Raw genomic sequence first — 20,975 nt, 5'->3', positions numbered from 1 at the left:
GGCCGGAACGTTCCCTCCGTGTCAATGTACAGGCACTTGCCCATGGCGCCACCGCTCGCTTCATCCAGCTGACAGGTGACGGCAAGGGTGTGGCAGATCTGGCTCTTGCCTGTGCGGAACTCGCCAAAAAGCTCGGTAATCGACCCAGTCTCAATGCCCTGCCCACCGAGCAGCTTGTCGAGCTCAGTTGCGCCTGTGGTAATATGCAGCAGCGATGACCGCTTCTGGTGGTAATCGGCAGCAGTTGAGAACCCCATGGGAACGAGCTTGGCGGCCTCATTTAGGATCTTGTCCACCTTGGTTTCGGCGAAACCCTTGATGGTCAGCAGCTGCTTGCGAGGAGTGTAGGCCACAGCCTCGACAGTGTAGTAGCCAGCTTCGTTCAGCTTCTTGACGTCAGCCGCACTGACACCAACTTGCTAATAGTACCAAGATATTAGTTGGCTGCGCATGCAAGCTAAAGTGGTGGATAACGTGGCAGTCGATTGCTTACCTCGAGCTGCTGGATGGGCAAAGGCCCACTCTCCATATCCTCATCCTCAAGACCCGCGGCCTCAGAGCGCTCGTCGTATTCTTCTGCCTGCATAGTATACTAAAAAAGAGGTGTTTTAAACGAAAAGCGGCAGCGATAGTTTTTAAAACAAAAAGGTTGGGAGCAGATGTGAAGACAAAAAGCGAGGGCTGGCGGACTGCCTGTCTCTTATATGCCTCTGAGAAAGAAAAAAAAAGGCGGCTGCGCATTTTGCCTACGCGCCTCTGCCTCGAAAACCCCGCGTCTCAGCCAATGGAGAACAAGTGGTTAATATTGAATATTAAATCAAAAGATCTAGGCCTCGACGTGACGTGCCAGCAGCTCGTGTACATCGCCCAGGTCCTGCTCAACATGCGCGCTGCAGTACATGTCCTCAATCTCAATAGTCTCGTCACGGCCGTTCAGGATGTCAAACTGCAGGCGGGCGGCCGGCGACTCAAACACATTCGGCACATCCTTGACTGCCTGGAGCTCCATCATGGTGCGCACAGGTGCGTGCAGGCCGTAGATTCTGCGCTGCATGTGCAGCTTCATATTCAGCTGCGAGCTCTCCCAGTTCGCCAGACGCGACTCCAGCGGGTGCGCCTTCTGAAGCTGCTGATCAATACGCCGGTTGGGGCCGTGGCCGATCACGTTCGTCGAACCAAACTCTGTCGCTGTCGGGAGCACGCTCGACGCCGTAGTGCTGCTGGAGTTGTCAAACTTGAACGAGGCAGACTACATGGGGCCTGGCTGAGTTAGCGAGGGTCTGGAACGTAGGGAACCACATTTGAGCTCAAATTCGATTGGGTCTTACCATTGTAAAAAAGGTATGTGGAAAATTGTGTGGATTGGAGGGGAAAGACAAGAACCAGCAAATATACAGCCAAGGAGTTAGAAGCCCGTGGTTTGCCGAGTGCTTGCGTACACACCCAGAGAAAAAAATCGAAATGACGCACGCTTAGTGGCACACGTGATTCGCGCATAATTTCAGCAAAATGCCATCTGGGTACATATTTCAACCCGCATATTTTTCGAAATTTGCACCTTCGTAATGTGCAGTATTCATTTTTTTTCCAATAAACCATGGGTGACGAAACCGAATTAGAAAAGCTGGAAAGGCTCTCACTGGTGACAAAGATCACTGACGAGCTCTCGAACCACATTGGCATCTCTGACCGCGACGTCGCCGACTACATCATCCATCTTCACGACTCGAGCAGTGGCTATGCCGAGTTCAAGAATAAACTCGACCAGGACGAGAGTGGGTTCTCGGAAGCCTTTATACAGACTCTGCACCGGCTGATCACAAGCCATGCAGCCGAAATCAAAAAAGCCAAAAGGCGGGCAGGGAGTTACAGCAAAATCTGCGACGGAAAAGGCGGCTCTTTTTCCTGGTCTGTCGATTCCTGATGACCCCGAGAAAGCCAGGGCGTTTTCAGAGGCGGAGCGGATCATGGAGAGTGACATTGATAGACATGTTGGGTCGATGTTGAAGGGCAGTCGAAGAGAAGGTGGATCGAGCCGACGTGAGTACGAGGATCGTGGCAGGGATCGTGACCGTGGAAGAGATCGTGACCGTGACCGTGACCGTGACCGTGACCGTGACCGTGACCGTGACCGTGACCGTGACCGTCATGGAAGCGGCAGAGATAGATCGAGGTCGCCGTCATATCACCATGATCGGAGAAGGCACGACGGCAAAGAGGTCTGAGCGCCGCTATGATGACAGAGACTATAGACCGCGACACAGCGACAGAGACAACGACCGCCACCATGATGATCGGAGAAGCGGGTTCTCTTACGGTCGGTACAGTGACCGGCACTCGTCATCGCGTGTAGACGATGCGCCAATTCTATACAAGATCTATGATGGGCGTGTCACCAACCTGAAGGATTTTGGCGCATTTGTGGCATTGGAAGGGGTCAGGGGCAGGGTTGAGGGTCTTGTTCACATTTCGGCGATCCAAAAGGGCGTACGTCTCGGAAATCCGCGTGAGGTTCTGGATCGCGACCAGCGAGTCAAGGTCAAAGGTTGTCTCGGTGGTTGGCAGCAAAGTCGGCCTGTCAATGAAGGACGTGGACCAAGCAACTGGGGAAGACCTGGCACCACCGCTCCGGGACGATCCAAGAGACAGCGAATCATATAACTCATTCACTCGAGTGACTCGACCGCCGGCTATCCCCATGCCAGGGGCATGGGCGCGAAGCCAAACTACCAGCGTCTACCAGCAAGAGCAGCAAGAGTGTTAAGCGCATGACCTCACCAGAGCGGTGGGAGATCAAGCAGCTCATTGCGTCAGGCGTCCTGAACCGAGCTGACTATCCGGATCTGGACGAAGTTGATGAAGACGGAAACTTGGTTATCGAGGACGATGAGGAGGAGATGGATATCGAGCTGCGGGAGGAGGAACCGGCGTTCCTGCGCGGGCAGACAGCACATACAATGCAGCTGAGCCCTGTCAAGGTCGTCAAGGTGCCTGAGGGCACGCTGAACCGAGCAGCGTTGGCAAGTGCAGCGTTGGCCCAAGAGCGCAAGGAGCTGAAGCGGCAGGAGGCCGAGGCTGAGCTGGACAACCTGCCAAAGGATCTGAACCGGCCGTGGGAGGACCCGATGCCGGCGCCAGGGGAGCGCAACTTCGCCCAGGATCTGCGTGGCATAGCAGCAGATATCGCCGATAAAGCACGCGGTGGTGATATGCCCGAGTGGCAGCGAGCCGTGCAGGGCAAGGCCGTGACATATGGAAAAATCACAGACCTTTCGATCCAGGACCAGCGCAAGAGTCTGCCGGTGTATGACCTACGGGACCTGTTCATTGAGGCAGTCCGAGACAACCAGTTCCTGGTGGTCGTGGGCGAGACTGGATCGGGAAAGACCACGCAGCTGACGCAGTACATGTACGAGGAGGGCTTCGCGAGGCGCGGCCGCATTGGATGCACGCAGCCCAGACGAGTTGCCGCCACAAGTGTTGCGAAGCGCGTGGCCGAGGAGGTTGGGTGCCGGCTAGGCGCCGAGGTCGGGTACACGATTCCGATATGAGGACTGCACATCGCCCGAGACCCGTATCAAGTACTGCACTGAGGGTATGCTGATCCGTGAGATTCTGGTTGACCCGGAGCTGCGTCGGTACTCGGTGGTCATGCTCGATGAGGCGCACGAGCGCGGAATCAACACCGATGTGCTGTTTGCCTTGCTCAAGGGCCTCTGCAAGAGGCGGCACGACATGAAGGTCATTATCACATCAGCCACGCTGGACGCAGAAAAGTTCTCAAAGTACTTCAACAACTGCCCCATCTTTTCGATCCCAGGGCGCACATTCCCGGTACAGAAGCTGTTTTCGCTCGAACCCGCGTCCGACTACCTCGATGCGTCTCTGCAAACCGTCATGGACATACACTTGAGGGAGCCGCCAGGCGACATTCTTCTGTTTTTGACGGGTCAGGAGGAGATTGACACTGCCTGTGAGATTCTGTTTGAGCGCATGAAGGCGCTCGGCTCTACTGCCCCTGAGCTGATCATCCTGCCCGTGTACTCGTCGCTGCCGTCAGACATGCAGTCGCGCATATTCGAACCGGCACCGCCTGGCTCGCGCAAGATTGTGATATCGACCAACATCGCCGAGACGTCGGTAACCATCGACGGCATCTACTATGTGGTGGACCCAGGCTTCGTCAAGCAAATGACATTTGACTCCAAGACAGGCATGGACCAGCTGATCGTGACGCCCATCTCGCAGGCCCAAGCGAACCAGCGTGCTGGCCGAGCTGGGCGCACTGGTCCTGGCAAGTGCTACCGGCTGTACACCGAGCAGGCCTTTCACAACGAGATGCTGCCAAACAGTGTGCCCGAGATACAGCGTGTCAACCTATCGTCGACGGTGCTGCAGCTCAAGGCCATGGGTCATCAACGACCTGATTGGCTATGACTTCATGGACCCGCCGCCTGTGCAGGCGCTGGTGTCGTCATTGGAGCTGCTATACTCGCTGGGCGCAATTGACAGCGAGGGCCTGCTGACACGCATCGGCCGCAAGATGGCTGAATTCCCGATGAGCCCCGAGCTAGCCAAGTCGCTGCTGGCGAAGTGTTGAGCTTGGGTGCAGCGAAGAGATTCTGACCATTGCCGCCTATGCTGTCGTCTGATGGCACGGTATTTTACCGCCCGCGGGAGAAGCAGGCAGCCGCTGACTCGAAGAAGGCAAAGTTCCACCAGCCCGAGGGCGACCACCTCACGCTGCTGACAGTGTACAACTCCTGGAAGGCGTCAAGCTTTAGCAACAGCTGGTGCTTTGACAACTACTTGCAATACCGGAGGCTGCGGACGGTTTCGGATATCCGCAAGCAGATGGTAGGCATCATGGACAGATACAAGCAGGACATTGTGAGCTGCGGCGAGCGCAATTTCGACCCAGTCCGGCGTGCCCTCTGCGCCGGCTTCTTCCGCCATGCGGCGAAGCGTGACCCGCAGGAGGGATACAAGACGCTGGTGGAGGGCACTATGGTCCACATGCATCCGTCGAGCGCGCTGTTCAACAAGAACCCCGAGTGGGTCATCTACCACGAGCTGGTCATGACGTCCAAGGAGTACATGCGGGAGGTGACTCTGGTGGACCCCAAATGGCTGGTGGAGATGGCGCCCACCTTCTTCAAGGAGGCCGATGCAACGAAGATTTCGAAGCGCAAGCGCAAGGAGCGGCTGGAGCCGCTTTACAACCGCTTCGAAAAGCCGAACGAGTGGCGTATCAGCAGGGTGCAGAAGCCAAGGAGGGCCAAGCAGACGTTTGGATGAGGATGCTGTTCCCAGCGTCACAGCTGATCGACAAGAATGGGGTGATGTGCTGTCTCGGATGCATGCCCTGGCGGTGCACAGACATGCATATAGTGGTAGATTTTCTCTTTTTTATCCATTTGCGTTTTGACTGAAGCAAAACCTTGCGTTCTGGGTCTGCGTTTTTGGGGGATGGGCAAAAGGGATGTGGATATTTTGGTTGACCCTATGCCGGTACAGCTCGCAATGTCCGAGAACGCCCGTCTGCAAATCACCTTCTCCTTTAGGGCACATAATGCCATCTGTTGGCGTCAGCTCATTCTTTTTGTTGCAATACCTGCTCGCGTTGGCATGTCTGCGTTGTCTAACTACACTATATCCCCCCGCTCAGATACTATTTGCCGTTCAAATGGCTCCTATTACGAGGCGCACCTTTTGCCACCCGGCATTGTCGTGTTTATTCTGGTTTAGGAAAAACACGCACCTACACACAATTGCCAACCGACGTTTGCCAGCCCATGGTGGTGCTTCATTGCACGAATCGAAAATCCGTCCGGAAGTGCATGTCCCATGACTCTTATGCAACCGGCGGTGGAAAATCTTGTCAACACCGGGTGCACGAATAGACATTGCTGCGTACGTGCACAAAAATAGGCGATAGAGCGACGCTGAACATGGGCCACTGCAGCATGTTGGGGGGATACTTGGGACATGTGCATGGTGTGCTTTCGGACGAGGGGAGATGTCTGCGGATTTTTTGACGCCGGATGCATGGATGCAGAGGTGGTGCAGGCCATTTCGCACTCTCTTCTGTATGCACGAGCGACTCATGTGGCCTGATATTGGCACATCCCCGACAATGAGCGATTTGCAGGGATAGATGCTCCAATTCTCCTCGACATGTAGTGCCCATCCCAGACCCTTTCGGGTAAGGGGTGGAGGGCAAGCCGGGCACATCCCGACTTTCAAACTCAGCTTTCTGTCGTAGGAATGCACTATTTTGCAGTGGTGGGAAACCTGCCAACCTCGCCGCTTCTGTATATTCGTGACTATACAGCACGAAAATAAGCTGGAATATCTCCGAGTCATAAACGAAGAGAAGATGCTGGATGTAGAGTGCAATAAGGTTGTTTATGTTTCGCATCGCTACAGGCGGGTTGTGTGGCGAAATATTGTCTTGCAAGCATGTGTTTCGAAATTTTTGAGGCTTATGTTGCCCTAAAAGGGGGCGGGTCGGCAACCCACCCCTCGCCATGTTGGCGACATTTGGTGGCCATATATCTACCGTAGTTCTCCCTTCCGACTGCCGTCGCTTTCCTTTTTTTCCTGCCCACCCACCTTTTTCTTCTTTTCTATCGCCATAGCTCAGAGCCCAAACTCCAAAGAAGAACCACCAACCCGTCTATATTTACTACTTTTTCCACTCGTAATTCCTGCCTCTAAACACACCAACTACCGTGTATATTTACTCTGCGTTTTCATATAACACCTGTAATTTAGAGCAGCCATTTCCTTTGCCTAGACAAGCATCAAAAAGTACTAGTTTCTACATTATTTGTAAGCTCTCCTGTCCTTCTCTGAAGAATGACCACCATCCCCACCAGCTTCAAGTTCAACGTCATTGTTGACAAAGCGCACATCCATACTGAGCTCGGGCCCGCCGAGATTGTGGTTAGCCTTGATACCAAGCCTGAAGACCCTGTGTTTATCGCCCTGACTCTGTCCAGCGAGGACACCCAGCGCATTGCATACCACGCATCGCTCGAGAATGCCGAGTCTGATAAGCTTGTGCGCATTACTTTCCGTATCAACGGGACCGACTTGGAGTTGCCGACACCGAAAAACTTCATTGACGAGGTGTTTACCAACGGCACGCCCTCCCACCAGGACATTGTGAGCACGTACACAATTACCAACCTGGCCCTGCCGCCTGACGCCCAAATTGACGGAAGCGAGATCGATTTCCAGGAAACTAGAGGTAGAGTATCCATTGTCTGGCCTGCTTCCCAAGCGTGCAGGCATACTGCTGGTCATGTGCACCAGACAGCCATATATGGGAAAAAAGTAGATGCATGCTGCTCACATTCTCACATGAGTTCTTAGATGTTATTTCCCCAGCCCCCCGCGTCGGGCATGTCGAGGGCAGTTTTTCGACCTCCTCCTCGTATATTGATCTGCCGTCTGTCGGGCTTCGCGAAAAGGGCTTGGCCGATTTGCCGATTGCCGGTGACGAGCCAGTCCTTGTTGATGCTGCTTACAATGACGAGTCGCCGGTAGGCGAGAGCGAGTACGACGTCATTTCGGGTGCTGCTTCGGATAAGCGCGCCGATTCGCCCCTCCAGCAGGACCACGAGGCTGCTCCACTCGATAACGATTACACACCAAAGGATGAGGAGTCCGTCTCTGGTGATCTTGCCGCAGGGGAATACTCCTGTTGTTGATGTGGTTGCGATCGAAAGTGCCACAGATGCTGTTTCAGCAACTGAAGCGTCGGTAGCCGTGGAGTCGTCACCAGTAGAGACCATTTCAGTTAAACGAGGGCCAGATAGCTGAAGAGGCTGCACCTTCAACAGGTGCTGCAAGCACTGCTCCTGCTACCGAGGAAACACAGGTCCCTGGAGTCCGATACGCGCCGAAAGTGCATCGGTAGAGACATCGTCCTGCTGAGTCGCCAGTTTCTGAGAAGCCTGCAGTGGAGGAGCCAACAGGTGAGGTCACTGCTGATACCCCGGCAACAGAAAGTGGTGCTCCCGATGCACCAACAGTGGCAGTGACAGTCACATCTGTTGGACAACCCACAGCCGAGCAGCCTGGTGCTGATGAGCCTGTTGCTGAGGTACCTACCGCTGCTGCTGAAGATGCCTCGGCTGAAGTAGCTGGTGACAACACCTCCGTCGAGGAACGCGCCACAGCTGAAGAGTCTGTCAGTGCAGTTGAGGAGCCGATCGCAGTCACTTCTGAGGAAACCAATACTGAGGAGGTTGCCGCCGGGGAACCACCAGTCGAAGAACCTGCCGTCGTTGAGCAGACCGTAGCTGACAAAGGACCTGCCACCATCGAGGAGCATGTGGTTGAGGGATCTATTTCAGCAGACGAACCAGAAACTGCTGAAAAGCCTCCTGCTGAGACGGCCGTTGTCGAGTCTACCGATGGTGCTGTCGTTGTTGAAGAAACTGCCACATCTGAAGAGCGTGGGGTTGAGGTATCGCTGGCTAGTGATGACAACACCGCAGCCGAGAGCGAGTTGATCACAGAAGAACCCCCAACAACAGAGCAGTCTTCAGGCGAGGTTGCTACTGAGGGTGTATCAGATGTGCTAACCACCGAGGAGGTCACATCCAAGGACGCTGCTGCTAAGGAAATCATCGCTGACGAGCCTGTGGCAAAGGCTCCGGTCAAGGATATCACTGCAGAAGAGAATGTTTCTGAAGAAACAGCTATCCAACGGCAGACCACTGTCGACGAGGTTGTAGCTGAGGCAGCGGTAGCTGAAGAACCAGTCGCAGAGGAGTCACGTGCCGAGGAGCCAGCTGCTGAGGTGCCAGTTACTGTGGTACCAGCTGCCGAGGAACCGGTCGCCGAGAGGCTGGTTGCTGAGGAGCCTGCTGTCGAGGAATCAGTCGCTGGGGCATCAATCACTGAGAAGTCGGCTGTTGAGATCGGTGAGGTATCACTCGGTGAGGAACCAGTCACCAAGGAGCCAGCAGCTGAGGAAGCACTGGTCGACACACCCGTTGCTGACAAGCTAGTCGCCGAGGAGCCTGTCGTTGAGGAATCTGTCGCTGAAATTCTGGCTGTTGAGGTATCAGCTGCTGAGAAGCCGGTCGTTGAGGAGCCAGTTGTCGCTGAATCGGCCGCCGAGGAGCCAATAGTTAAGGCACCGGTTGTTGAGGAATCAGCTGTTGAGGATCTAGTCGCTGAGGAACCAACTGCTGATGACCCCGCCGCTGCTGAGCCAGCCATTGAAGTGTCGGCCGCTGAGGAGTCAGTCATTGAGGAATTGGCTGCTGAGGATCCAGTTACAGAGGTGCCAGTCGCCGACGTGTCCACCGCTGAGGTGCCAGTCGTTAAGGATTCAGTCGCCGAAGAATCTGTTACTGCTAAGGCACCGGACCACTGAGGAGGTTGTTGCTGAGAAGCCTGCCACAGATGATCCTGTCGCTGTGGAGCCAGTAGCTGAGGCACCTGTCGCTGAGGAGCCAGTTGTTGAGGATTCAGCTGCGGAGGTGCCAGCCGTTGAGGATCCAGTCGCTGAGGAGCCTGTTGCTAAGGATCTAGTCATTGAGGAACTGGTCGGTGAGGAGCCCAGTTACAGAGGCGCTAGTCACCGAGGAGTCAGCCGTTGAGGCTTCAATTGCGGAGGCGCCGGTCGTTGAGGAATCGGCTGGCGAGAAGCCTATTGTGGAGGTGCTTGTCGCTGATGAGCCAGTCACTGAGGAGTCAGTTGCTGAGGATCCAATCGCTGAGGCGCCTGTCGCTGAGGAGCCCGTCGTTGAGGATGCAGTTGGCGAAGTGTCAACCGCAGAGGATCCAGTCATTGAGGTGCCAGTTGCTGAGGAATCTGCTGCTGAGGAACCCATCGCTGAGGATCCAGTCGCTGAGGATCCAGTCGCTGAGGAGCCTATCACCGAGGAGCCTGTCGTTGAGGAGTTAGCCGTTGAGGAGCCTGCTGCGGAGGAGCCAGTCGTTAAGGATCCAATCGAAGTGTCTGTTACTGCTGAGGCACCGACTGCTGAGGCACCGACCGCTGAGGAACCGGTTGCTGATGTACAGGCCACTGAGGAGCCAGTTGCTGAGGAGCCTGTCGCTGAAGAGTCTGTCGCTGAAGATCCTGTCTCTGAGGATTCAGTTACAGATATACCAGCCATTGAGGATCCAGTCACTGAGGAGTCTGTTTCTGAGGTCTCTGTTGCCGAGGATCCAGTCGCTGAGGATCCAGTCGCTGAGGAGCCTGTCAGCGAGGAGCCAGCCGTTGAGGAACCTGTTGCTGAGGTGCTTGTCGCTGAGGCGCCTCTCGCTGCGGAATCAGCTGCAGAAGCGCCAGTCGCTGAGGCGCCTGTCACTGAGGATCCAACCACGGAGGAGTTAGCTGTTGATGCGCCTATCGCTAAGGAGTTTGTCGCCGAGGAACCAGCTGCTGAGGCGCCAGTCATTGAGAATTCAGTAGTTGAGGCACCGGTCGCTGAGGACCCTGCTGCTGGGACGTCCGTTGCTGAGAAACAAATTACGGAGGCACCAGTCGCCGAGGTGTCAGTCGTTGAGGAGCCAGCCGTTAAGGATTCAGTCACTGAAGAGCCTGTCACTGCTAAGGCACAGACCGCTGAGGAACCAATCGCTGAGGAACCAATCGCTGAGGAGCCGGTCGCTGCAGTATCGCTTGTCAAGGAGCTAGCCGCTGAGGAATCGGTTGCTGAGGCATCACTTGCTGAAGTGCCAGTGGTTGAAGGGCTAGACGCCGAAGAGTCACACGCTGAGGAGCCAACTACCGAGGAACCAGTCGCTGATGAGCTGATCGCCGAGGAATCGGTCGCTGAAGCATCACTTGCTAAAGAAGTACTCACTGAGACGACAGGCGGTGAGGAACCTGCTGCTGGTGAGCCGATCTCTGGTGATCTGGCTGCCAACGAACTAGTCACTGGGGAACCGGCCACTGAAGAGTCGGCTGTTGAGGCACTAGCTGCTGAAATACCAGTCGCCGAGGAGTTAGTCGTTAAGGAGTTGGTTGCTGATGAGCTATCCGCTGAGGTATCGGTTGCTCACGAGTCAGTTGCTGGGGAGCCGGCTGCAGAGGACCTAGTTGCTGAAGTATCCCTCGTTCAGGAACCAGCTGCTGAAGTACAAGTCGCGGAGGATTCAGCTGCTGAGGCGCCTGTTGCTGAGGATCCAATCGCTCAAGACCCAGTCATTGAGGACCCAGTCGCTGAGGAACCTGCTGCTGAGGATTCAGTCGCCCAGGCGTCAGCAGTTGAGGAGCCAGCTGTGGAGGCTCCTGTCGTTGGAGGATTCAGTTGCTGAAGAGCCAGCTGCGGAGGAGCCAGCCGTCGAGGAACCTCTTGCGGAGGAGTCAGTCGCTGAGGCACGGGTCGCTGAAGATCCAATTGTTGAGGTACCTGCTGCTGAGGATCTAGTCGCTGAGAATTCGGTTGCTGAGACGCCAGCCGCTGAGGATCTTGTCGCCGGGGTATCAGCCGTCGAGGAACCAGCTGCGGAGGATTCAATTGCTGAGAGGCCAGCTACGGAATTGCCAGTCAGTGAGGATTCGGTCGCTGAGGATTCGGTTGCTAAGGAGCCGGTTGCTGAGGAACCAGCCATTGAGGAGCCGGTTGCTGAGGAGCCAGTTGTTGAGGCGCTGGTCACTGAAGAGCCTGTTGCTGATGAGCCTGTTGCTGAGGTACTGGTGGCTAAAGATCCAGTTGCAGAGGAGCCTGTCGTTGAGGAATCAGCTGTGGAGGGGCTTATCACTAAGGATCCAATCGCTGAGGAACCAGTTGGTGAGAAGCCTGCTACTGCTGAGGATTCAGTCTCCAAGGACCCAATCGCCGAGGTGTCGGCCGTCAAGGAACCAGCTACGGAGGCGCCGGTCGCTGAGGAACCAGTCGCTGAGGCACCGGTCACTAGGGATCCAGTTGTTGAGGAGCCTGTTGCTGAGGAGCCAGCCCTTGAAGCATCTGCTGCTGAGACACCGGTCGTTGAGGAATCCGCTGCTGAGGATCCAGTTGCGGAGGATCCAGTTGCGGAGGATTTAGTCGCTGAGGAACCGGCTGCTGAGGCACCGGTCACTGAGGATCCAGCTGCTGAGGTGTCAGCCCTTGAGGATTCAGTCGTTGAAGCTCCTGTCGCTAAGGAATCTGTCGCTAAGGAATCTGTCGCTAAGGAATCTGTCGCTGAGAAGCCAGTTGCTGATGAGCCAGTTGCTGAGGATCGAGCTGTTGAGGATTCAATTGCGGAGGATCGAGCTGTTGAGGATTCAATTGCGGAGGGGCCGGTCATTGAGGAATCCGCTGCTGAGGAGCCTGCTGCTGACGCGCCAGTCGGTAAGGAGACTGACGTTGAAGAGCCTGTTGCTGAGGATTCAGTCGCTGAGGCACCAGTTGCTGAGGGGTCACTTGCGGAATCGCCGGTCGCCGAGGAGCCTGTCACTGAGGTGTCAACAGTTGAAGATCCAGTCGTTAAAGATTCAATCGCTGAAGAGCCTATAATTGCTGAGGCACCGGCTGCTGAGGAGGCAACCGCTGAGGGTCAAATTGCTGAGGAGTGTGTCGCTAGGGAACCAGTCGCCGAGGAATCATCTCTTGAAGGGCCAGCTGTGGAGGAGCCCGCCGCTAAAGAACCAATCGCTGAGGAACCAGCTGCGGAAGCTTCAGTCGCTGAGGAGCCTGTCGCTGAGGCGCCTATTGCTGGAGATTCACTCGCCATGGATGCAGCTGCGGAGGTGTCAGCCGTTGAGGAACTAGTCGCTGAGGAGCCTGCCGCTGAGGATCTAACAGCTGAGGCATCAGTCACTGAGGAGCCTATTGCCGAGGATCCAGCTGCTGAGGTACCTATTGCTGAGGAGCCTGCCGCTGAGGATTCAGTCACTGAGGAACCAGCTGCCGAGGCATCGGCCACTGAAGATCCTGTCGCTGCGGAGCCAGTTGCGGAGGTGTCAGCCGTTGAGGAGTCTGTCACGGAGGTGCCAGTCACCGAGGACTCAGTCGTCGATGCACCCGTCGCTGAGGAACCAGCCGGTGAGGAGCCTGCCGCTGAGGATTCGGTTGCAGAGGCGCCTGTCGTTGAGGTGCCAGCCGTTGAGGTGCCAGCTGCTGAGGAGCCGGCTACTAAGCCTCTTGTCACTGAGATGCCAGCCGTCGAGGAACCAGTTGTGGAGGACCCAGCCGTCGAGGAGCCTGTCGCTGAGGATTCAGTCGTTGTGGATTCAGTCGTTGTGGATCCTGTCGCTGAGACACCGGTTGCTAAGGTACCTACTGCTGAGGAGTCTGCTGCTGAGGCTCCTGTCGCTGAGGAGTCAGCCGTCGAGGAACCAATCGCTCGGACACCTGTTGCTGAAGAGCCAGCCACTGAGGAGCCTGTCGCTGAGGAGCCCGTCGTTGAGGATGCAGTTGGCGAAGTGTCAACCGCAGAGGATCCAGTCATTGAGGTGCCAGTTGCTGAGGAATCTGCTGCTGAGGAACCCATCGCTGAGGATCCAGTCGCTGAGGAGCCTGTTGCGGAGGAGCCTGTTGCGGAGGTGTCAGCCCTTGAGGATTCAGTCGTTGAGGCACCTGTTGTGGAATCGCCAGTGGCTGAGGAACCAGCTGCTGAGGAGCCTGTTGCTGAGGAGCTAGCAGTTAAGGCGCCAGCTGCTGAAGTATCAACTGCTGAGGAACCTGCCGCTGAGGATTCGGTTGCAGATGTGCCTACCATTGGGGAGCCAGCCGTTGAGGTGCCAGTTGCTGAGGAGTCGGTTGCCGAAGAATCGGTAGCTGAGGAATCGGCTGCTGAGGCTCTTGTTGCTGAGAAGTCAGCTGTCGAGGAAGCAGCTGCGGAAGCTTCAGTCGCTGAGGTGCCTGCCGCTGAGGTGCCTATTGCTGAAGATTCAGTCGCTAGAGATCCAGTTGCGGAGGTGTCAGCCGTTGAGGAACTAGTCACTGAGGAGCCTGCCGCTGAGAACCTAGCAGCTGAGGCACCAGTCACTGAGGAGCCTGTTGCCGAGGATCCAGCTGCTGAAGTATCAACTGCTGAGACACCGGTTGCTGAGGCGCATGTCACTGAGGAGCCCGTCGTTGAGGAGCCTGTCGCTGAGGCACGGGTTGCTGAGGATTCAGTCACTGAGGCGCCTGTCGCCGAGGATTCAGTCGCTAAAGATCAAGTCGATAAGGATCAAGTCGCTGAGGAGTCAGCTGCTGAGGCACCGACTGCTGAGGAGCTTGTCGGTGAGGAGTCTGTTACGGAGGTGCCAGTCACCGAAGATTCAGTCATCGATGCACCTTTCGCTGAGGAACCAGCCGGTGAGGATCCTGTCGTTGGAGAGCCAGTTGCTGAGGAGTCGGCTACTGAAGCTCTTGTCACTGAGATGCCAGCCGTCGAGGAACCAGTTGCGGAGGAGCCTGTCGCCAAGGATCTAGTCACCGAGGAATTGGCTGCTGAGGAGCCAGTCGTGGAAGAGCCAGTCGTTGAGGATTCAGTCACTAAGGTGCCTGTTGCTGAAGCACTGGTCACTGAGGAGCCAGTCGCCGAGGAGCCAGTTCCTGCGGAGCAAATTGCGGGGGCACCAGTTGTAGAGGTGCTAGTTGCTTGAGGAGCCGATTGCTGAGGATTCTGTCGTTGAGGAATCAGCCGTTGAAGCACCAGCTGTGGAGGAGCCTGTCGCTAAGGATCCAATCGCTGAGGAACCAGTTGCGGAAGCCCCAGTCGCTAAGGATCCAGTCGCTGAGGTGTCGGCCGTCGAGGAACTAATTGCTGAGACACCGGTTGCTGAAGAGCCTGTCGTTGAGGAGCCTGCCTGCGGAGGAGCCTATCGCTGAGGATTCAGTCATTGTGGATCCAGTCACTGAGGCACCGGTTGCTAAGGTACCTACTGCTGAGGAGCCAGTTGCTGACACACCAATCACTGAGGTGCCTGTTGCTGAGGAGGCCAGCTGCTGAGGAACCAGCCGGTGAGGAGCCTGTCGCTGAGGATTCGGCTACAGAGGCGCTTGTCGTTGAGGTGCCTGTTGCTGAGGTGCCAGTTTCTGAGGAGTCGGCTGCTGAGGAACCAGCTGCTGAGGCTCTTGTCGCTGAGATGTCAGCCGTCGAGGAATCAGTTGCAGAGGAGTCTGTCGCTGAGGCATTAGTCACTGAGGAGCCTATTGCCGAGGATCCAGCTGCTGAGGCACCGGTTGTTGAGGAGCCTGTCGCTGAGGATTCAGTCGTTGTGGATCCAGTTGCTGAGGCACCAGTTGCTGAGGAGCCTGCCGCTGAGGCTTCTGTCGCTGAGGATCAAGTCGCTGAGGAGTCGATTGCTGAGAAGCCAGCAGTTAAGGCGTTAGTCGCTGAAGTGTCAACTGCTGAACTAGTCGCTGAAGCATCGGCCACTGAAGATCCTGTCGCTGCGGAGCCAGTTGCGGAGGTGTCAGCCGTTGAGGAGTCTGTCACGGAGAATGCCAGTCACCGAGGACTCAGTCGTCGATGCACCCGTCGCTGAGGAACCAGCCGGTGAGGAGCCCTGTCGCTGAGGATTCGGTTGCAGAGGCGCCTGTCGTTGAGGTGCCAGCCGTTGAGGTGCCAGTTGCTGAGGTGCCAGTTGCTGAAGAGTCGGCTGCTGAGGAAACCAGCTGCTGAGATGCCAGCCGTCGAGGACCCATTTGTGGAGGACCCAGCCGTTGTGGATCCTGCCACTGAGGCTCCTGTCGCTGAGGCTCCTGTCGCTGAGGAGTCAGCCGTTGAGGAACCAATCGCTCGGATACCTGTTGCTGAAGAGCCTTTGCTGAGGATCCTGTTGCGGAGGATCCAGTCGCTGAGGCACCAGTTGTTGAAGAGCCTGTTGCGGAGGAGCCTGTTGCGGAGGATCCAGTTGCGGAGGAGCCTGCTGCTGAGGCTCCTGTCGCTGAGGAACCAGCTGCTGAGGAGCCGGTCGTTGAGGAGCCAGCCGCTGAGGAGCCAGTTGTTGAGGAACCGGTTGCTGAGGAGTCAGCTGCTGAGGAACCAGCTGCTGAGATGTCAGCCGTCGAGGAATCAATTGCAGAGAAGTCTGTCGCTGAGGCATCAGTCACTGAGGAGCCTATTGCCGAGGATCCAGCTGCTGAGGCTCATGTCGCTGAGGAGCCTGCCGCTGAGGCTTCTGTCGCTGAGGATCAAGTCGCTGAGGAGTCGACTGCTGAGGATTCAGTCACTGAGGAACCAGCTGCCGAGGCATCGGCCACTGAAGATCCTGTCGCTGCGGAGCCAGTTGCGGAGGTGTCAGCTGTTGAGAAGTCTGTCACGGAGGTGCCAGTCACCGAGGATTCAGTCGTCGATGCACCCGTCGCTGAGGAGCCAGCCGGTGAGGAGCCTGCCGCTGAGGATTCGGTTGCAGAGGCGCCTGTCGTTGAGGTGCCAGCTGCTGAGGTGCCAGCCGTTGAGGAGTCAGCTGCTGAGGAGCCGGCTACTAAGCCTCTTGTCACTGAGATGCCAGCCGTCGAGGAACCAGTTGTGGAGGACCCAGCCGTCGAGGAGCCTGTCGCTGAGGATTCAGTCGTTGTGGATTCAGTCATTGTGGATCCTGTCGCTGAGACACCGGTTGCTAAGGTACCTACTGCTGAGGAGTCAGCCGTCGAGGAACCAATCGCTCAGACACCTGTTGCTGAAGAGCCAGCCACTGAGGAGCCTGCTGCTGAGGAGCCTGCTGCTGAAGATCTTGTTGCGGAGGATCCAGTCGCTGAGGCACCAGTTGCTGAGGCACCAGTTGTTGAAGAGCCTGTCGTTGAGGAGTCAGCCGTTGCGGAGCCTGTTGCGGAGGATCCAGTTGCGGAGGAGCCTGCCGCTGAGGCTCCTGTCGCTGAGGAACCAGCTGCTGAGGAGCCTGTCGTTGGGGAGCCTGTCGTTGTGGAGCCTGTCGCTGAGGATTCAGTCACTAAGGTGCCTGTTGCTGAAGCACTGGCCACTGAGGTGCCTGTCGCCGAGGATTCAGTCGCTAAAGATCAAGTCGATAAGGATCAAGTCGCTGAGGAGTCAGCTGCTGAGGCACCGACTGCTGAGGAGCCTGTCGCTGAAGAGTCTGTTACGGAGGTGCCAGTCACCAAGGATTCAGTCGTTGAGGATTCAGTCGTTGAGGATTCAGTCATCGAGGATTCGGTCGCTGAGGCGCCTGTTGTGAAGGAGCCTGTCGCTAAGGATCCAATCACCGAGGAATCGGCTGCTGAGGAGCCAGTCGTAGAAGAGCCTGTCGTTGAGGGTCCAGTTGCTAAGGAGGCGTCTGCTGAGGCACCAGTTTCTGAGGATCCAGTCGCCGAGGAGCCTGTTCCTGCGGAGCAAATTGCGGAGGCACCAGTTGTAGAGGTGCCAGTTGCTGAGGAGCCGATTGCTGAGGATTCTGTCGTTGAGGAATCAGCCCTTGAAGCACCAGCTGTGGAGGAGCCTGTCGCTAAGGATCCAATCGCTGAGGCACCGGTCACTGAGGAGCCAGCTGCTGAGGATCCAGTAGTTGAGCTGCCTGTCGCTGAGGATTCAGCCGCTGAGGCCCGGGTCACAGAAGCCTGTTGCTGATAAGCCTGCTGCTAAGGCTCCTGTCGCCGAGGATCCAGCTGTGGAGGAGCCTGCCGCTGAGGGTCCTGTTGCGGATGATTCAGTCGTTGAAGATTCAGTTGCTGAGGCACCGATCACTGAAGACCCTGTCGCTGAGACACCGGTTGCTGAGGCGCCTGCCGCCGAGGATTCAGTCGCCAAGGATTCTGTTTCTGAGGGTTCAGTTGTTGAAGCGCCTGTTGCTGAGGAGCCAGTCGTTGAGGATCAAGTCGCTGAGGCACTGGCTGCCGAGGTGTCTGTCGCTGCGGAGCCAGTTGTGGAGGTGTCAGTCACGAGTATTCAGTCGTCGATGCACCTGTTGCTGAGACACTTGTCGGTGAGGAGCCTGTCGCTAAGGATCCAGTCGTTGAGGATTTTGTCGCTGAGGATTCTGTCGCTGAAGAGTCAGCCGTTGAGAAGCCAGTTCCAGAGGTACCTGTCGCTGAGACACCTGTCGCTAAGGATCCAGTCACCGAGGTGCCAGCCATCGAGGAGCCTATTTCCGAGAAGCCTGTCGTCGAGGAGCCAGCCGTTGAGGAGCCTGTTGCTGAGGCGCCAGTTGCTGAGCTGCCGATCGCCGATGCGCCGGTCATCATTGAACCGACCGCTGAGGTACCGGTTGCTGAGGCACCGGTTGCTGAGGACCCACCGTTGAAGCATCGGTTGTTGAGGGGCCAACTGCTGAGGCACTGGTCGCTGAGGACCGATCACTGAAGTGCCAGTCAGTGAGGACACCAGTTGTCACTAAGTCGACCGTTGAGGAACCGGCTGCTGAACCTGTTACCTTATCCCCAGTCACCGAAGAGCCGGTTGCCGAGGAGCCAGCTGTTGGCGCACCGGTCGTTGAAGTTACAGTGCCGATGAATCTACTGCTGAGACATTGGATGTTGAAGAGTCGACTGTTCAAGAGTCAGCCACTGAAGAATCGGTTGCTGAAGAACTGGCCACAGAGATGCCGGTCACTGAAGGGCCAGCTACTGAGAAGCCAGCTACTGAGGAGTCGGTCGTGGAAGAACCCGTTGCTGAGGAACTGATTGTTGAGGAGTCGGTCGCTGAGGAGCCGCCTGTTGAGGCGCTGATTGCCGAAGAACCGATCGCCGAAATTTCAGTAGCTGCGGAGCCGGTTGCAGAAACATCAGTCCCCAAGGAGCAAGCTGGTGAGGTGCCAACTGCTGAGGTGCCACTGTGAGTGCCTACTACTCAGGAAGAAGAGTCCGAGGCTGCTGTTGAAGGCGCTGTCGATGGACCAGATACTACCAAGGATGTTTCTCCCAGGGAGATCGCTGCTGAGGAAGTTGCTGGTACTGAAGCCTCTGTGACCGTGTCATTAGCAGAGGACGCTATCGTCGAAGAGACCACCTCCGAGCAAGTCGCTACCAGGGAAGCTGCCTCAGACGCGGCTACTGTTGAGGAGACAGCTACTGGTGAGCCTGCAGCAGAATATTCAACTGGAGGTGTTGCCACTGATGATACTGCTCCTGAGGAGCCTGTGGCCGAGGCGTCGGTTGAGGACATCGTTGCTGTGGAAGCTGCTCCAGAGGATACTGTTGCTGCAGATGTGCCTGCAACCGAATTACCGGCAGAGGTGGTCGCCGTCGAGGAGGTCAATGCTGGCGAGTACATGGTCGAATCGGTTGCGGCGGACGTCGCTGCAGAAGATCCTGTGGCCGAATCTCTATTGGAAGACATTGCGGTTAAGGAGAGTACTGTTGAAGTTCCTGTCGCAGAAACTGCCGTTGAGGAGGCCATAGTTGCTAAAGAGTCTACCGGCGAGGCTGAGGGCGAGACCGCCGTTGGGGATGCTATCGAGGAAGCTATCGATACCAATGCAGTTGCTGTCGAGGCGGCACCTACTACTGAGGAGCATGTCACCGAATCCCATGCTGACGATGTCACTACTAAGGAGATTGTCACCGAGGAGCCTGGTACAGAGGATATCGTTGCAGCTGATAATTGTGAGGTCGCTACCGAGGATATCGTTGTCAAGGATGCTACTGTCGAGGAAACCGCTACCGTTGATGAACCATCTATTGACCCCACTGAATCTTCTGCTGGGAAAGCCGACTCTATCGAATTCGCTTCTGACGAACCCGCCACTCTTGAAGGCACTGCTGCCAAGGCATCTGCTGTCACTGTCCAGGAGTCTGCTGCGGAGGACTGCGTTGCTGCAGAGACTGTTGTTGCTGACGGGTCTTCTGGCGATGCTGCTGATTCTATGGTCCAGGAAGTCATTCCTCGCTCTATTTCACTGGATGAATCTACGGTCATGGACATAGTCCCAGTTGAGACATCAGTTGCTGAAGACAATACTGTGGCAGATCTTGTAGCCACAGAGGAGTCTGAAACTGCCAAGGATGCTTTTATTGCTGAGGATGGCATCCCCAAAGACGCCGAGCAGGACGAGGTTTCGGCGGGCGACATTGCAGTTGCTGCTGTCGCCGGTGCAGCGGTCGCATACACGCTCGGTAGATCTGTCAGGTCTTCTGCAGTGCCAGTCGAGACAGAAGCTACTGATGAGCCTACTCCTACGCCAATTGTCAGATCAGCATCCAACGCTGACGAGGGCATCTCGCTCGAGGAAGAAGGAGTCGAGAAGCCAGCAGCTGAAATCACTGAGGAGCCTGCCACCGACAAGGTCGAAGAGGCCACTGTTGAGCCTGCTCGGGTCGAGTCGCCAGCGAAACAGGCTGATGCCCGTGCATCGCAAACATCGGTCAACGAAGTGGACTCTGATGTCGAGGATCAGGAGCCCCGTGCCGGCATATCTACTGAAGCCGAACCGGGATCCCCTGCTGACACAACCCCCGGGGCTATCACCAGCGCGCCGACCGCGATTCCTTCGTATGTAATGCACTACCCGGAATCGCTCTTTGGAGACAACGCTTCGCTGAACACCACCGGTGTCATTACCATGGACGAGCTGCATATGGCGCAAAAGGCCACGCCCGTTGTTGGGGTGTCGGCAGTCAATGTCACATCCGCTGGATCCGGCGGCAGGTCATGGGGAGCGGGCATGCGCCGTTTTGCCGACAACGAGGGCTCGGTTGGCTCGCGCATGAAACGCCTCATCACGAACAAGCGCGGTGACTCGCCACCTATGGTCAAGGATGCCAGCGGAACTGCATCCCCGGGCGAGAGCCTTGGCACAGCTGACGACAGCGAATCAAGGGTGTCACGATCGGCTACGATTGTTGGTGAGGGTGTGACGATTCCAGGCACGTTCCCGTCGAGTGCCAAGCTTGACGGTCGTGAGGGTGGTGACGCCCCTGCTCAAGCAGAGAGCAGCCAGCAGGGGTCGGCATCGGATTCTGAGCCGAAGAGACAACGTCCTCGCCGTCACACGATTTTGGGCGTGTTCAAGCGCATCTTCCGCTGAGCATATTAATCATTTGCCTGTGCCAAATCTCCCTTTTACTTGAATGTCCCAATACATCCAACATGAAGTGTTTACGATGCTATACCGTGTATATTTTATTTTC

General features: G+C 56.4%; 8 protein-coding genes across 8 annotated transcripts; 5 read left to right on the top strand and 3 right to left on the bottom strand.

Annotated features, from left to right (window-relative positions):
* Window positions 1-716: 716 nt before the first annotated feature.
* DL89DRAFT_269243 (uncharacterized protein) lies at window positions 717-1,393 on the bottom strand. The gene is made up of 2 exons (XM_040888215.1): window positions 1,329-1,393; window positions 717-1,249 (listed from the first exon to the last, which is right to left on the bottom strand). Exons 1-2 carry the CDS (start codon window positions 1,329-1,331, stop codon window positions 827-829), a joined length of 426 nt encoding a protein of 141 aa, XP_040741312.1. The 5' UTR covers window positions 1,332-1,393; the 3' UTR covers window positions 717-826.
* A 643-nt stretch (window positions 1,394-2,036) lies between these two features.
* On the top strand, window positions 2,037-2,822 carry DL89DRAFT_44531 (uncharacterized protein). The gene has a single exon (XM_040891668.1). The coding sequence runs from the start codon at window positions 2,149-2,151 to the stop codon at window positions 2,659-2,661; it is 513 nt and encodes a 170-aa protein (XP_040741311.1). The 5' UTR covers window positions 2,037-2,148; the 3' UTR covers window positions 2,662-2,822.
* A 1,716-nt stretch (window positions 2,823-4,538) lies between these two features.
* Window positions 4,539-5,490, top strand: DL89DRAFT_44534 (DUF1605-domain-containing protein). The gene has a single exon (XM_040891669.1). The coding sequence runs from the start codon at window positions 4,639-4,641 to the stop codon at window positions 5,296-5,298; it is 660 nt and encodes a 219-aa protein (XP_040741310.1). The 5' UTR covers window positions 4,539-4,638; the 3' UTR covers window positions 5,299-5,490.
* Window positions 5,491-6,579, bottom strand: DL89DRAFT_44535 (uncharacterized protein). The gene has a single exon (XM_040891670.1). It carries the CDS (start codon window positions 6,364-6,366, stop codon window positions 5,683-5,685), a length of 684 nt encoding a protein of 227 aa, XP_040741309.1. The 5' UTR covers window positions 6,367-6,579; the 3' UTR covers window positions 5,491-5,682.
* A 26-nt stretch (window positions 6,580-6,605) lies between these two features.
* DL89DRAFT_44528 (uncharacterized protein) lies at window positions 6,606-7,892 on the top strand. The gene is made up of 2 exons (XM_040891667.1): window positions 6,606-7,255; window positions 7,381-7,892. The coding sequence occupies exons 1-2, from the start codon at window positions 6,862-6,864 to the stop codon at window positions 7,716-7,718; spliced, it is 732 nt and encodes a 243-aa protein (XP_040741308.1). The 5' UTR covers window positions 6,606-6,861; the 3' UTR covers window positions 7,719-7,892.
* A 2,940-nt stretch (window positions 7,893-10,832) lies between these two features.
* DL89DRAFT_44382 (uncharacterized protein) lies at window positions 10,833-12,557 on the bottom strand. The gene has a single exon (XM_040891666.1). The coding sequence runs from the start codon at window positions 12,265-12,267 to the stop codon at window positions 11,236-11,238; it is 1,032 nt and encodes a 343-aa protein (XP_040741307.1). The 5' UTR covers window positions 12,268-12,557; the 3' UTR covers window positions 10,833-11,235.
* Window positions 12,480-17,264, top strand: DL89DRAFT_44358 (uncharacterized protein). The gene is made up of 2 exons (XM_040891665.1): window positions 12,480-14,410; window positions 16,409-17,264. The coding sequence occupies exons 1-2, from the start codon at window positions 12,692-12,694 to the stop codon at window positions 17,087-17,089; spliced, it is 2,400 nt and encodes a 799-aa protein (XP_040741306.1). The 5' UTR covers window positions 12,480-12,691; the 3' UTR covers window positions 17,090-17,264.
* Window positions 17,265-18,624: 1,360 nt separating this feature from the next.
* On the top strand, window positions 18,625-20,974 carry DL89DRAFT_43718 (uncharacterized protein). The gene is made up of 2 exons (XM_040891661.1): window positions 18,625-18,634; window positions 19,035-20,974. Exon 2 carries the CDS (start codon window positions 19,118-19,120, stop codon window positions 20,870-20,872), a length of 1,755 nt encoding a protein of 584 aa, XP_040741305.1. The 5' UTR covers window positions 18,625-18,634; window positions 19,035-19,117; the 3' UTR covers window positions 20,873-20,974.
* Window position 20,975: the final 1 nt, after the last annotated feature.

This window comes from Linderina pennispora (genome assembly GCF_002104995.1).
Source record: "Linderina pennispora strain ATCC 12442 chromosome Unknown DL89scaffold_12, whole genome shotgun sequence".
Lineage (NCBI taxonomy): Eukaryota > Fungi > Kickxellomycota > Kickxellomycetes > Kickxellales > Kickxellaceae > Linderina > Linderina pennispora.
This window is presented reverse-complemented; position numbering and strand designations above follow the sequence as displayed.